The 16,501-nt window shown below is 44.4% G+C and overlaps 1 protein-coding gene across 1 annotated transcript; it reads left to right on the top strand.

Annotated features, from left to right (window-relative positions):
• Window positions 1-796: 796 nt before the first annotated feature.
• Window positions 797-16,337, top strand: GINM1 (glycosylated integral membrane protein 1). The gene is made up of 8 exons (XM_088537029.1): window positions 797-935; window positions 8,859-8,918; window positions 9,106-9,202; window positions 11,517-11,662; window positions 12,520-12,676; window positions 13,421-13,551; window positions 14,785-14,948; window positions 15,864-16,337. Exons 1-8 carry the CDS (start codon window positions 834-836, stop codon window positions 15,970-15,972), a joined length of 966 nt encoding a protein of 321 aa, XP_088393155.1. The 5' UTR covers window positions 797-833; the 3' UTR covers window positions 15,973-16,337.
• The last annotated feature ends 164 nt before the right edge of the window (window positions 16,338-16,501 follow it).

The raw sequence follows: 16,501 nt of genomic DNA, 5'->3' as shown, positions 1-16,501 counted from the left end.
TTTTCATTTTATAAGCAGTTTACCTGGAGATTACCCCTACTTATCTCATTACCCCAAAATGAATAGCCCAAAGAGATCTATCTTAGGGTTGAAGTATTCCACCCTCTGAAGTATTTTCTCACCCTCTGAGGCATCGTTTTCCAGTGCCTTCTGGCTTGTGCCAGATGTCTAGACCAGTGTCTCCTGAGCGCAGAGAACATATGAAATATTAATTTTCATGGTTTATGTATACTATCAGCAAGGCGTGAGTCCCAGAACAATATAAATTTGGGCTACAGGTTGCTTCGATAGACAGGTAGTTCACTGCCCTGTCCTGGTGATACTACAACCTCCCTAGACAAACTGCTAAAACCTTTGCCGTCCCTACCATTAGCTTTCTGGTTTTGTTTTGTGACCAGAGACCTCAGCCTTTATTGCCGTGTAAAGAAAGCTTTATTTATCTTCATAGCTACGGAGGACCCAGAGAAACAGGTTGCTTCCTTTTTACCAGAGCCTGTGTGTGGTTTTGACTGCTGTTCCTAAGTTTGCTTCAGTTATCTCAGGGCCGAGGAGCTCCTGCTGTTCCCCTCCTCTTCTGCCTCTCTTCATTCGCGGCTCCCGGTACCGACTGCGGCCGTCCGGCCACTTGCCCTCCTCGAGCGCGCACGGCGAGGCGCAAATCTGACCACAGTTCTGTCACAGAAATAAATAAATTAATCAAATAAATAAATAAATATCAAACAAGGAGCCGCCCGGCTCCCTCCTCCCTCCCTCGCGCGCCGCCGCGGGCCCCGCCTCTTGTCGCCGCGGCCGCTTGTTGATGTTTCACTTTGTTTTAATTCCCGGCTCCCAAGATGGAGGCGGCGCTGGGGCCGCCGCCGCTGCTGGTGCTGCTGCTGCTGACGCCCCTCGCCGCGGGGCTGCTGGGCCCCGCCGCCGCGCGGCCGCTCGGACAGGTACCGGTGCGGGCAGGGGCGGCGACGCGCGACCGTTACGGCCGTTGCGGCGGTTGGGGCCAGGTCCCCTCGGAGGGGCGAGGCGGGAGCTTCCGGGGTGGCCCGGGGCGGTGCGCGAGGGTCCTTTCCCAGCCCTAGTGCGCGGTGGCAGCGACGGGGCTGTCACCTCTGCCCACGTCCTCCCGCCGCCCTCCAGGGCAGAACGGGCAAAAACGGCACGAAACGTCCAAACTGCGCGTCTGCCATGACCCAGCCCGCCGTGCGTGCGGCGTCTCCACCTCCTCCCCTAACAGGTTGCGAGGGGATTTGATGTGCTGAAATAAGTACGCCATGGGTTGAGGTGGGGAAAAAGAGTTGTTAATGTTTCGATTTCATGTGGGCATATTGGCTTTATATTTTATACGTGTGACTGTCCGCTTCTTGGTGGTTCTGTGCTATAGGAGAAATGCGCGGTGTGTTAAGTCCACATCTGCTTCCGAGGATTCTCTGTGAGAATAAAAAGATGTGCTGTGACAGCTGTGAGCTTTGACTTCCCGAATTACAGCAGAGAGCTGGGTGCTTCTTATACCTGCACTTAAACCATGACTAACACATCCTCTAGTTACTCCCCAAACTGGTAGTGGTGACCTCCCAAGTGTGAGAGCACAGAGAGGAAGGCGCTCTTGTCGGGTTGTAGTCACCTGTCCAACGAGTGCAAGATTTCTGTTGTGCAACTAAATTTGCGATGTCTCTCTCTTCCAAGTTTTTTAAGGAAAACATTTCCAAGAAAGGCTGCCGCAGGCCCTGTGCTGCAAAGGATTTCTGGGCTTACTTCCTGGTTTCTGCTTCTCTATGGATGATTGAAGAGAGCTGGGCTTAGCACCAGGAACTGTGCTTTCAAAATGGGGATCTAGGTCTTTTAAGTACCCACAGAAGTACATGTGTACTTAAAGTCAAGTACAAGAGAGCAGAGAAAGCTACATCCAGGTACTCAGCTGCTCTGCGTACCCTCTTCTGAGAGAGAGAATGTTGTCTTGAACTGACTGAGGAGATGCATAAAATAGCGCTGGAGTGCAAATCTCTACCATTGCTTACCCTACCACCAGAAACTATCACATGTCAACATTATCAAGTTGGGATTTTGGTGTGCAGGCTGTCGCAGCTGGCAGCTCTATAGGATGCAGCAGCACATCTGCCCGTGCTGGCTGTGGGTGTGAAGGTGCAAGGGAGCATGTCTGCGGTGAGCTGGTAACCTGGCCTGCAAGCTTCCTGTGCAAGTACCCTTTGCACATAGCCATGCCGTCTGGGGATTTGAGATCATCCTGGAACGCCCGCTATCAGCTCCTTTCTTGCTAGTCTGGGAGTCTCTGCACCTGTTAGCTACCTAGTGTCATAGGCAGGATAATATCACTGTATGGGTAATGTACAGAAAAGCATTCAAGAGTCAGAACATATGGTTCTACTGCTTTTTAAAAAACAAAACAAAAGACCTTATGTTTCCTCCGGCACTTCTTTGAGTACGTGCAGGATCGTTTTTGATGTGGAAGGAAGAGCTCATCTCGAGAAAGCGCTCTGATGAATTACTCGTGTCTGAATGTGAACCCAGTAATGGTGGCCTGGTAGGAAGGGCAGGGCCTCGGCAGCAGGAATAGGCAGCACAGGAGCTGGGTCTGTGGAGCCAAGTCCGGGAGCCACGAGCTCTGTGACGAGTGGCAGTGGGGTCTGTGTGATGGTTCCTTGGACCTACAGATGGGCTGGTGCTGCCTTCTCCTAGGAAATCACAGGGTTAGCTTTGCTTTAACTGCCTCCCGTGATGGTGTATTCCGTAACGCTGGCAGAATGCTACTGATAGCTTCACATTTTACAATCCTGGTGCGGGGTATTAATGTCTTCCTCCAAGTCAAAGGGTGTCAAGGTACTGAGAGACTGCAATGAAGGACTGAGATAAACCTTGAAACACCAGAACAGTGTGTGTGCGGTTTTGTAAATCTGAAACAGCTCTTTTAAGCGCTGGAATGTGAACGCCTCGTTGTTGTGCAATGCTTGTCCTTTCTTAAATAAGCCGTTTTGAAATCCGGGATTTTTTCTTTTCTTTAAGCAGTAATATGTGTGTTTTGAAATGAAATTTGGATGTGTAAAACTATGTTACAGATTCATTAATATTAGTTAAAAAAATGTACGGAATGATGCAACAAGAGAGCTGAACTTCACATTAAAATATTTTTCTGATACTGGGCCAGGAGTTAGCTTTTGTTTTTAGAGCATTTTTCAGTGTGTGCTGATAGGCTAAAAGAACAGCAGGTTGGATGCTGTGAAGTTTGTTTACTCTGTTTGCTTCTTGATAACACAGTTTCAGCTCATTTCTTTGTAAAAGGTTTACTCACCTGCAAGACATCTTTGTGATTTAGTTGCCTGGAAAACATTGTTTTCAGATTATTTATTTGTTGGCTGCAAGAAACCTCTTTGTAGGCTTTAACAGAAAATGTATGTAGCCTTCACTACCTAAATACATATGCAGTGGCTGCAATGTATTTTAATCAGAAAAGAAACTTGCTAATAATGACCTGGCGACTGTTTTGTTTGTTTGTTTTTTAGTAGCTTTGTTCCAGTTTCTCTATCAGCAACCTGGTGCATGCTCTGAACTTTATACTTGAAGGATTTCACATTATCTTTCTGTGTATATTTGATTAAATGAAAGCAGTATGATGTAAGCGTCTCCTGATATTGTGAGACTAAGAATTTGCCTTTAAAGCTCCTGATAAAATATTCATAATATGAGAAGACTTAACAGAGAGAAAGCATAAGCAATTAATCCTAGCAACATACCTAAGGCAAAGGAAAGGATGAGCAGTATTTTATTGAGAGTCATTGAAAGCAAGGAAGGAATATGAGCGTGCTTGCTCAGAAAACAGAAGTGAGGCAAAAGCATCTTTTGTTGGATTCACATATATATATACGAGGCTAGTTTGGCTTAGTTGCTTAAGCAAATACTGCCAAGCAATGCCAGCCCTCACTAGAGAAGGTTTTGGACTAAACATTTGTCAAGTGTGAGGGACAGCCCTGCAGACCTGTGAAGGATGCTGCCACAGTTATTGCTTGATGTAGTTACGCTGATTACAGTTAAGGTTCATCCAAAATATGGCTGTGTTTCCAACCTGACTAAAGACTTACAGGGGCACAGGTCACAACCCTAGACCCTTTGGGGCCAGGTTTCCGTGTGAGACAAGGTTTCCAGGTTTCCAGGAGAGACAAGACTCAGGTGGGAAGAGTTTGGATGGTAGCTTTTCTCTTTGTTCAACACTCTTTCCCACAACCTCTTCTCAAGTCTAGAAACACTGATTAGTTTTGATTATTTCTTACATGGTTGGCAGCCGCCTTTGGCCTTTATGTTTTCCTCTTGCAAACAGGGTATCCCAGCTGGGCCCGTGCGGGTGCTGAGAGGGAGCTGCCGGCCGTGCAGCAGCTGGCCATGCTGTGGGGCGTCGCGCCATCTGCTCCTCGCGCCGCCTGCCGCACTGCCCAGCACAAAACGCCTGGTTCAGAGAGCATTGCAGGGGATCAGCTGCAGGCTAAGCGGGCTGCCTGCCTGCCCTGCCTGCCTGCGATCTGTGTGACTAAGGCCGTTGTTCAGGACCAAACAGTTGCTGGCAGTAACCCAACCATGCAGCCCATCAGGTACCTGCTGCCCATGCAGGGAAGTCTCCTGTCTCTGTAGGCAGATCCATTTGAGTTGCCTGCATGGTTAGACCCAACAGCTTCCTCTTGTCTGGCCTTTTTTAAAAGGCTAGAAATCAGTAAAATGTTCTCTGCACATTTGTCGGTGTGGCACTCTTGAGAAGAGTCTTTCAGAAAATTTTAAGTCATGTTAGATGCTTTGTATTCCTTGCCACCATCTTTTTGCCATCCTGATCTTCTGCTACCATGCTCGTACTGCCCCACTTATGCTCCTGGGTCTCACTGTAGGACACGGTGAAAGAGATTAGAAAATGCTCATCGTTTGCATTTTTGACTGATTCAAGTTCACAGAATCATTGGCTGACAAATAAAATCACAAAAATTCACAATAATTCTGGTGGAGTCTTATTGCTACACTGTTGCTGCATTGCCCTAACTTTCCCAGAGCGGAAGGTGGTGGAAGTGCTCTCCTCTTTACAGGCATAGCATTGTCAGAGTATTAGTACAATGATGGGAAATCTTAGGAAAATGCAGGAGAAAAATCTACTTTCCTGGAGAGCACTAAGAATTATGGGGCCGTTTTTAGTGTATATTGATAGATTTGGGACATGGTAAATTACAAGACTGCATGAAATTTAGATGAACCTGCTGTTAATGCTCAAAAGTGTCTTGTAAGTTGCAACGAGTAAATTTTATACTCTTAGTATGGGCTTCTCCAGAATTTGGCCACATGATTAATCTGTAGGTCCAAGGTCTGGCTCCTGGTGGCTTCATTACTACAGGCTTAACATTTTTTTTTTTCATTCACAAAATAAATCATGTGCAGTTTCTTATTTACTTTTCTTAGTGCTGGAGCACATAGCTGTAAGATGTATCTGTAAAGCAAATCTGGTTTATTTTCTAAGTAGAGATTTTTATTATTCCACCATAGAAGTATTCCCTCTGTTGAAATGAAAGGATACTTCATAAGATTCCTGAGTCTTGATCTCTGGATGGTTAGATGGAGGTGGCTCCGTAGGTGTGTTTAAGACTGAAGTTGTAACAGGGATGGCTTTCAGCTCCAGCCTCCCACGAGGAAGGCAAGATACAAAATGTGCGGGGCTGCCCAGGCTGCCTCCTAGCCACTTTAACAAGCAGTAGCAGCATGTGGCTCTTGAGCTTGGGATGCAGCACTTAGGGGAGCCCCGTGGGGAGCTCTGGTATGTGTATTCTGACAGCATATCCTGTCAGGAATGACGGATACAGTTGGTGCTGCCTCTGGACAGAGGGAAGGGCTAGGTAATACACTGAGATCCTTTCCAGCCCAGTGGTGTTATGGGTCCTTGAGACGTTTTTATACCAATCTAAGTGGAGCAGGAACAATTTAAACTCAACAGCACCAGGACTTTGAGATCCATTTGGAGTGTTTCTTAGCAAGGTTGGTCACAGTCTTGTGGGATTACCAGTGAAGAGTCAGAACAAGGACGTGTGACTGATCAGGAGCAAATGTTCCTAGCGTGACAAATCCAGGCATGGCACCATGACAATGCAGGAGATGGGACTGCACTGGCTGAAGAATTTGTTGGATCTGAATGTGAATGAAGTGCAGGGCACAGGAGTGCCAAGAAATTGAGCTCTGCAAACACAATCTAGCAGGGATTGCAGAGCTGCTTTATGAAGCTGTGCAGTTCAGGAGCTGCAGCATCCCCTTAGCTCTGACCCGAGAAGGTATTGGCAGTACGAGGGACCGTGCAGCTGAGCCAGTCTAACAGCTCGAGGCTGTCAGCATGAGTAGACCTGCTCCCCGCCGCACACCCGCGTCCTGTCCCTTGCACTGACTCTGCTACTCGCCAGGCTCTTCGCTGACAGAAAAATAGCCCAGCAATAAAGTGGATGGTTTCCTGCCAATGTAATGAGCTAAATGACTCACTGACTGCTGGCACAAGGGAGAGGGAAGGAGGATGCAGGGAGAAGAGAGAACTATCCTGCTTCTCTCAGTGGCAGGATCTGCTGGATCAGATCAGCTGTCCTAGCTGCCTCTGAGCCTCTCTTTTTTGTAACTTGGACAGTGGGGAGATGATCCACTGAAATATTTTAATTTCTTAAACACATAATATGCTCTTCAAGTGCAAGTTAAGTATGTACCTGTGTGCTTTTGGGCACTAAGGCATTACAGAATTGAAAGCTGTCTTAAAAAATCACATGTAGCTCAGTTTTTGCATGTAATGCTCAATACTCAGCATATCAGTTTTTCCCCATGTCATCCATTTTCAAACACAGCATTTGCTTAAAAAGAAAGTGTTGGGGGAATTATCCTTCTTTTCACTAGCTACTGGTTATCAGTCATTTCCTTTTCTCTTGTATTTTTATTGAGTCATTTCAGAGATGTTGAAAAAGATTGCAAAATGGTTTTTGCATAAAGGAACTCAAATTTCATTTGAAGCTCAAAAACTGAAAGAAGACTGCCTGGAAAATCTATCCTTGATGCCTCCTGATTTCTCACTGGATAGAAAAAAATAGGAAGTCATGACACACAGATTTATGCAATGTGGGGCTGTAAAAGAAGTACGGCTCTGAATGCTAGATAAAGAGTGGATTTTTTTTAATACATAGTGTTCTTAAAATGGGAGAAGAAAATATTTGGTTTGAAGAAATTACAGATAACAGAATGGATTGCATCCTCTGATCTTTTTACTAATTCAAGGTGTATTTTCATTAATAGACTCCCAGTTATCTGATTAAACTGATAATGTTCTTTTACTGTGAATGGTTAGGATGTGAGTTTTGGGGAAAACTCAGTAATCTGATAATTTTCTTTTACCCATTTCATAGAAAAATCATTGAGATTTGCCCTCGATGTCCCTCAAAATCTCTGGGAGTTTTCCACGTGACTTGACGTGTAGCTGAAACATCGATGATGAGTCATTTCCAACTAAGAAGTTGCCTGTTTTGGGTTTTAAACTAGGCTTTAAAGGACACTGAAGCCTGATTCCTATTGCATCAGATTTGAATGTTGCTTTTGAGTTTGCGGTATTCCTGGGAAAACCAGTATTAACTAAATCAGTGCCAGTTGTTATAAAGATTTTTTTTATATAGCAGGTGTGCTTCCAACTCTGCTCATTAAATGTGACTGTCTTGTGTTGGAGACTCTATTGTTCAAGTACTTTCTTCCCTAAAGAACCCAGTGTTTTCTAAAAATGTGATTTCCCAACCGTTAGAGTGAGGTTGAGAATTGCTTGTGGTTTTGTTGTTGTTGTTGTTCTAGTGCTGTTTGTTTGTTTCTAAAATCTGAGCAAACTTTCTAGAAAGACTGGCGTCATTTTCTAGCTGTTAGGCAAGATAAGTAGATCCAAAGAAGATGCTGGAAGTGCGGAGAACAGTCTCCAGGAGTATTCTGGAAGTGTGGATAGGATCCTTGGAGTCTGCCAGCAGGAAAGCCGGGTTTTGCTGCCATTTCCGAGGGTAGTGCGGAAGTCGCTGCTTTCGGCTGTGTTCGAGGGAGGTTATTTGGGACGTGGCTTTCGTCAGGGGCCATTTTGGGAATCTGAAGGGCCCATCTGCAAAAGAGTCCCTGAAATTACAAGGATTAAATGGGAGGACAGAATGACAAAAGGGAAGTCATTCCTCTGATATCCACAAAAGAAACAATAAATTACAGCAATTAGGGTTTGAAAGAAGGCAGAAAATGCCCATTAGCTGTGGCTCTGGAGAGGCCCTGGGTGGCATAATTTGGGGATGATAACCAAAGACTGAGGAGTACTGCTGAGATTGAAAAGAACGAGTGTTGCTTTAGGGTAGGCTAACATTATGTCTCAGGTCTTCCAAGTGAAATGTAATTTAAGTAAGTGGAACATTTAACACACCTTTTTAACAGACTTTTTTAAACAATTTTCTGCTTTTTAAGGGTAGAGAATCTGATGTCACCTGGTGTAAAGTCTATTCTGTTTCAGCTGATATGAGAGACTGTTTCCGTTATATCTCCACATAGCATTTTTCATAAGCATTTTGCTTTATTTCTTTCTTTTAGCTTTAATTTTATTGAAAAAAAAAGAGATTTTTGCCTAAAAGGAAGCTGCAGTCATTCTTTCTCATCATTTTTATTAAAAAAAAAAGGAAGGAAAAAGCCCTTGTGTGTAAGAAGTAAGTGGTTTGCTAGGCAGTGTGGGGATGTGCTTGGTTGCCTTGCGCGGTCTCTCTATCGGTGCAGAGGGCCAGAGTGGCTTGTGGCTTGCAGCAGCTTAAGCACTTTTCTTACCGAACTTTACATCTCTCTCCATTGCTGTTTTCCAGGAAACAATCAGAGTCAATGTTTCGATGTTAAAAACCAGCGGAGAATTTTCCAAAGGACAGGTTTGTCAAGTCTTTGTGTTTGTTCTGTGAGTTAATATGCAGTGAAACAAGCTTTGCCTGTGAATGAGAATATATTGTTTTGTGTGACTTCAGTCAGCATTAAGGGTGTTCCTCTGCAAACAGAATTATAGCACAGGGGCACGGGAACCCTGCATTCATCCATTCATTCTATCTGTCTGTCTTTCAGGTTGTTTTTAATATCACCTATGTTAATGGACAGGTGTATCTAAATGATTTTCCTATGAAGAGTGGCGTTACCCACATAACATGTCAAACAATAATCTGTGAGTATTCTTCAATTTTTCTTCATCTGTAATTTTCTTCCCTGTTATCCAGCAGCCAGATATGACAATGACTACATGACCTCATACTCTCAAAAACTGATCATTGTAAAAGCAAATAATTTCCCAAATTAGGAAAATTTACAACTAAAATGGGGGCAAAAAATATACTGCCTTGTTCTTAAACCACATTCACATGCTTAGATGTACATGATCCACTCTGAAATCCAGGCTCTACCTGTCTTTTCAGAAGAATGTTTTATACTACAAGCTCAACAGTGTCAACAGAAGGATGCAACTCCACCCTGCTAATAGCTGAATCCCTAGGTGCTTGGCCTATATCCAGAAGGTCTCTAGACCTCACATAGGAATTGGCGTTAGGAAGATCTTCTAATTATCTTATTTCTGTGCTTATTGGGACAAAAAAAGTTTCTCCTGGATAGGCTGTTACGGCACAAGTACTTCAGTTGCTAGGATTCTCTAATGGCCCATAACCTATAAGGATTTTGAAACTGCTGTTTTTTCCACTGCTTCAGTGGTGCATCTCTTCTGAAGGACCAGAGAGCACTGTGATTTTGGAGATGCACAGAGCACGCCGTATAATTAATTAAACAGGGGCTATTACACTCTTTTAATTTAAGCTTTTACTGTATTCTGAAGGATCTCTTGATGGGTCAGTCACAGAGTCCCTAGCTTGGTCTCTGAGATCAGAATCTCTTTTCTATCAGATGACTACTTAAAAAGTACTAATGCTTTTTAAAAGTATTCTCTGAGCCATGAGCTTGTCTTCAAAATGCTTCTCTCCAGAGCAGGATCTGTTAGTTATTAATTGCACGCTATTTCTTCTCTGGAGTGGGAGGACAGTTTCTTTTTGTCTGGGACAGTTATGTTTCTGTAGTTCCTATCTTTTTTTTTTCTTTTTCTCACCTTTTTCACTTCAGGATAGAAAACGTGGTAGAACATAATTTACCTGCAAGGTAGTTAGCTCCAGAAAAATAAACAAGATTTTACTGACTAATCCTGAGAAATGCTGAGCACTCTCTACCGTTGTTCCTGGGAAGTTCCCAAATGGCATGTGTGTAGCTGGGAGTGACTATAGTTATGAATGTCAGTCTGAAATGATGAGGGAGCCAAATGTGCAAGTGGGAACCTGGAATCCTCTCCCTCCGTGTTTATATCCAGCTCCTCTAACCAGGACTTCTTTGTCATCTAAGAAATTATATTTATGCTATTTATGAAGTCCTCACAATAGGTTCAGATAACACTTGTAAACTGCTAAGTGAGCATTGGGATATTCATGACCTGGTCTCTTATACCAGAGAGAAACGCCTGATCTGAGCACCGGCATCCTCACCTTCTTGGCAGGGTGAGGAAGGGACAGAGGGGCCTGGTGTGTGGCATGGCTGGTGCCCAGGGAGCCAACTCTGGCCGAGGAGATCAGGAAAAGGCAGGAAAAATGTCCTAAGTCTGTGCAGGAACAGAGAAGGGGGAGGGCAGTTCTCTCTGTACTTGTGGAAGATGCGGCTGTTGGAATAGTGCGGGGCTTTGGGGTAGGAAGAGAGCTTGCGGTCTCAGCGGAGCGTCGGGAGGAAATGTGTGTGCGGGAATTGTCACTTCCAGCCTGAGAGGACTGTGGAAACGAGCTAGGAACGTCAGAGCCCAGAGCAGCAGGTTTTTTTTATATTCACTTGAAGTAAAACATGATTCAGGTTAAGCAGATACCTTGAGCAGATCAATTTGGGTTTGCAGGACATAGTCTCGTGTAGCAGGAGGCAGAAAGCTGCTACATGAATGGAGGTGTTTGCGCAGGCGGCAGGTGGGGCCGCGGCGCTACCCGTGTGAGCCCCTTGCACGACCAGCTCGTATCGTAACGAGGAGGCTGCAGAGCGACCTGGGGCACTCGGGTGCTGCCTCGGGGAGGGCGCGGGGGGCAGCGCAGCCGCCTCCGCGCCGGGAGCAGCCAGTGCTGCTGTGTCTGCAGTGATGCCTCATGCGGGGCCGCCTCCGAGCGCGACTTGGTCACAACCGTGGAGCCTGTTGTAGCAGAGGCACCAGGGTGGCTCCTGCTTGTAGCGGCAGTGGCTGGGAGCGCAAGGGTCCTCGCGCAGCCCAAGCTGCAGAGGAGCTTCGGGGGCATCTCTGCCTTGGTGCTGGCGGCTCTGTGGCTGCAACGCAACGCGCCAACTTTCCTGTTCTGTGTGAGACTGTGGGGCTGGGGCTCAGTGTGCAGCCATCTGCCTTGGGGAGAGTCTGGTTGTGCACCATGCTCTGCATGGGGCCGTTTCCCCCTGAAACCTGCGGCCTTCTCTATTGACAGGGGAGAACATGGATGATCTGCCACAAGGGCAGCGCCTGGGAACCGTCAGTGCTCGCATCATGGTGCATGAGTGGCCATTGGCGTCAAGCTCGGACCTGAAGCTGGTCGTCATCCAGGAAGAAGTGACAGAAATTGATGGAAAAGAGGTAAAAAGTAATCCTCCACTCCTTTTGGATTTAGGAGAGCTTATAGCTACCGAAGACTGAAACATTTCTGTGCTTAGGGTGGTGGTCTGAGCACAATGCATTATAACCCAGTGCTGCCTGGCAGTGCTGAATGAGGTGATATCCAGCTACTTCACTTGTGTAGCCGCCCGACTGAGGCTGTAACTTTGATTGCACGTGACGTTCCCGTTCTGTTGTAGTTCTGTATCACAGTTATAATCTTCATCGCTCGCGCTCGGATCTCTGTTAGTTCCCAGCCCCACGGAGCAGGTATTGCTCTTAGTTATGCTGAATGTTTTCTGCATAAACTGCTTGTAGTGATTATTAAATGCAGAGGGTCTAATGCATCACGTGGAAGAGGAGGAGGACACTGTAATGCTGCCTGTTCTGAATAACAGGAGAAAGGCAAACAAGCTAAAGCTAAGAAACCAAACATGACAGTGAGTGATCCCAGTAGAAATTTTCTGAGATGTTTAAAATAGCAACATTACTACAAAAAGCCAAGTCTCGTCTCAGCAATACACTAAACATTTGCACATGCCCTTTTCCTCTATCTTTATTACTGACACACTTGAGTTTTCCTTGAACTAAAAGGCCTCCCTGATCATAATGACTGAGTGCAGGAAAGCCGTGGGGAGAGAGACCCAGTCTGTTGGGTGCACATCCTCACATAAGACTGCAAGAATCTGTGAGTAAAAAAATAATGGGTTCCTGTTAGTAATATCTGTACGCCTGTACATTTTCATGGCTTGGAATTGTCTGTGCTGAATAGCTTTCCTGTGCCAGCCTCTTCGCTTTAATTACACTCAGCCATATCAATCTGCTTGCATCTCCCGCAGGTTCAGCAAGAAGAAGTAACTGAAATAAATATTTTAGTGAAGGACATGAGAGTCCTTCGGCATTCGAGCTACACCGTCCCTCTGCAGGAGAGCATGCTGTATTCCATCCCCAGGGACAGCGATGTGGTATTTACATTTCCCAACCTCTCAGGGAAAGGTAGGTCTCGTAGCTGCTCCGTCATGGTTTTAACAATAGGTCACATATTGCTTTATAAGGGCAAGATGCGTAGGATAACTGCTTCTCCATGAGCAGGAACGTATTTGTTATTCCTAAACTCCATTCTTGTACATTCTAGGAGTTATTTTTCTTGTTCTGGTTTCAAATCTCTTCTCCTCTGTAGTACGTGATGCCTGTAAACATGCAACCCAGATGCCTCACGTGAATAATTTCTTAATAATAATTTCATTGTTATGATGGAAATTTCTCTAAAGCTCCCCCTTTTTTCTGAGACTGAATGTAAAAACTATAGAGGAAATACCCATCTGGGGCACTTCCAAACCAGAGAACAGTTTTACATTGTTAAATCTCAATACCTTAAAAGCAGGCAAAGTTATTTGATGCCATTTGTTAATCAAAATTCCTCAAGGGTTCCATAGCAGATGGCTATTTTGCTATCCATCTGCTCATAAAAAGTTCCTCACTTTTTTTCGGGTGACAGCTGAAATCTAGCATTAAAGCACAGCTGACGTCAGCACCGGAGCTCCGCTTCTGCTTCTCGTGGAGTTTATTTCACTGAAGTCAAGTGAAAATGCCATTCGCACCTCATAATAACTGTACCATGAATATAGAAATGCAGCGTTTCTCTATTGTTTTGTTTCCATTCTGCACTATCATTACTTGAATTATCATGATTAGTGAGCCAAATAAAAAGGGAAACTTAATGTAACTTTTCTTCCACAGATATTCAAGATCCCCTGCAAACTACCAGCCAGTACCTTATCCCGCAAGCAGAAACGGCAGTAGATGAAGAGACGTTACCTGGCAAGCTACCAGAGACCCCTCTTAGGATGGAACCTCCATCTTCCTATAAGGTAGGGTGTTTTTGGTTTATTCTGGGAGATATACATTTAAAGCCTGGCTTAAAAAGGAGAAGCATTTTTTTTCTGTTTTTTTTTTTCCACCCTCAGGGATGAAAAATGTATATGATATAGTAACATTTCTAGGAGGAAATTATAGGAAAATACTGTTGAAAAAAAATGTAAATCATTATTGCAGTTTGAGAAAATAGACTTTCTTCCTGATGTTCCTGGTATTGTCTATAAAAATAAGCACAAATATTAGATTTTTCACCTTCGTGAATGTTTGCAGACAAAAAAACAGAAGCAACATTATTAAGATTCAGATAGTGAGTTTTCCTGATGGAAAGACAAAACACAATGTCCACTTAAAGAGGGTAAAAATGCAAATAACCTTCCCAGCACTTCATCTTTGGGGCTTTACTGTTAATTTGAAAAAAGCAGCACAGCACATAGTAGCTTATTCCTCAAAGAGAGAATTTCCATTCCTACTTAACCTAGGGTTGTGACTTCTCAGGCTTTCTGTTTGATAAAGCCCAGGAGTTTTTTGCTGTGTTAGGATATCTCACAGTGACTAATTTCTGCAGAAGTCTAATAAATCCCTGTAGTGAATCATTAAGAAGGACAAACTTTTAAGGAGAAAATATAGGATTTTTTTTTTTTAAGCTTCCTAAGCTACCCTTTAGCAGTCAGAATTTGCTTTTGTACTCAGGTAGGAATCAAGTGGTTTTCTAAACTCTATAATGTCCTGACCTCACAGCTAATTGATCAGAGTGAGTTCTGATGTTTAAATCCTGTCAGGTTAAGTGTTTATGATAGTTTTAAGTTCTGTTCATTTCTAAATTACAGTAGATTTTCATGATTTTTGTCAAAAGAGTTGAAGTGCTTGCCGTTCTGGGAGACAAGACATAGTGGCCACAAGTAGCCACTTGAAAAGTGGTCATTTGACATTAAGGCAGGTGGGACCCATCCTCCTGGTTCATGTGCCCTTGATTTCCCAAGTGGCTTTTCATTTTAGGTAACTCTGCTAGGATGAGTCACATCTACGTAAACTAAGTCTTCGTATGTCCCAGACTTCAGTGAAGAAACGTTGGAGTCATCAGTCAATCCAGTGCTACGTTATATATTTGCATACACACACATTAATAAGTCAATCTACGGCCACACAACATGAATCACCAGTAGCCACAAAAACGGTGCTTGCTCTGGTTTTTAGCCTGTCTTGTTTTCTTTCCTGTGTGGCTGTAGGTGATGTGCCAGTGGGTAGAAGACTTGAGAAAAGGCTTGTGCAGATTCTGGTTTCGCTCATTCCCCCTCTTCTTTAATTTGATGGAGGTCATAGTGGTCGGAGTTGTTGGCGCAGCTTTTATTCTGAAAGTCTTAAAGGTCATTTGCCCTTCATGTGAACACAAGTGAGTAACTTTTGCTGTGTTTTTGTTTTGTTTTGTTTTGTTTAAATTTATCCTGAATCCTCATGCCACCTCCCAGAGCACAGTGGCAGCTTGGAGTATTTTTGGTAACTATCTTATTAGAGCAGAAAAAGTAGAGAACGAGTTTGTACCAACTGCCCTGCCACAACAGTAAGTAGCTTAATACTGCCCTTTGTGAACCTCTGAATGAGGTAGAACAAGAAAAAAAAAACCCACTGCCAATGATCAAGTTGTTCAGCAGTGTCTGACAGAAACTGCCTGGCAGAGGTCAGCACTAAGGACAGGACCCAGGCTGCAGTAATGTCTCCTCTATTCAGAGACTATGTGGCTTGTTAAAGCTTTCCAGGAGACTGCAGTGCTTCAGGAATGATTCTTTTATTTATTTTTCCTTAGGTCTTGTTCTGCCTGCTTTATAAAGCAGTCTTATAAAATGTGGTAAAGGTTTAATTCTTCCTTTTAAATTGACAGGAATAAGTAGAGGGTCTCAGTGGGTAGGGGACACGCTCTCCTGTGAGAGTCAGGCCCTCCTTCCAAGTCTGAATTCAGAGCTCTGTCATAGGCTGCTGAAAACAGAGGCCTTAACTAAGAAAATAGCTATAAGAGCCTGTCGGAGCAGTTCTGATGGAAGAAAATTTTAGACTACTATGGCATTGAGCATAGAGCCAACACCACTGGCATTTTAGAAATGGGTCAAAGGAGCTGCCTGAAGCTACAGCTAATATGTGTTGAAAACCTGATGGAAAATTGGTTCCATTCAGACTTCAGGAAATAAGTATCACTAGGGTTAATACTTTAAAAGTACTTTTTTAAAAAAGGGAGAGTTTTTAAGAATAAATTGAACTTTTAGAACAATAGTGGCTTGGTGTATTTCTTACCCCATCTAATCTTATTTTTCAGAGGCATCCTTCTCCTGAATCAAGACAGCTTTGTGCCTGTGGTTGCCATCAGTTTGCCTACAGAGGTCGCAGACAGGAAAGATAACGTAGACGAGAAAGCACACACCTAATGGGCTCCGACCGGGGAGGGATTGGTTTTGTTTTCCTTAGGAATTTTTAGTTGACTGAAATTTGGCACTTGATTTTAATATGTTGTTTGTTTCCTACTAAGAAAACCAAGCCAGTTGATAAATCGATAAAGGAGGAGGGAGGCTGAGGCCTAAAGCTGCCTTCCCTGGGCCCTGCCTAAACATAGGGCCTTTTCACAAGGCTCAGAATAAAGTTGGTTTCCACCCTGAGGGCTACCATTTGTTTTAACTTCTGTGAAGTCACTGCCCAGCGGCTCGGACAGGCCGCCAGCTGCCTCTGCACCCACAAATCCAACCAACTCAGCTCTCCTAAGTAGTGAGATGAAATCCAGGGCATCATGAAGCCTTGAAACAACCTTGTGCAGTGGAGGAGGGAGCCGTGGCGCAGCCGTCACGTGCCTGCAAGCCCCAGCAGGGCTGCCCTGCCTGGTTCCAGGTGCAGCAGGGCTGAGCCTGCCTTGCAAGGAAAACCTCACTACCAAACATTGGCGTTGTTAAAGAATCTGACGTG

This window comes from Tinamus guttatus, unplaced genomic scaffold (assembly GCF_059628265.1).
Source record: "Tinamus guttatus ecotype Peru unplaced genomic scaffold, ASM5962826v1 Tinamus_guttatus_pri_ptg000716l, whole genome shotgun sequence".
In the NCBI taxonomy this organism is placed as follows: Eukaryota; Metazoa; Chordata; class Aves; order Tinamiformes; family Tinamidae; genus Tinamus; species Tinamus guttatus.
The sequence above is the reverse complement of the archived record's forward strand: the minus strand, read 5'-3'. Positions and strand labels throughout refer to the sequence as shown.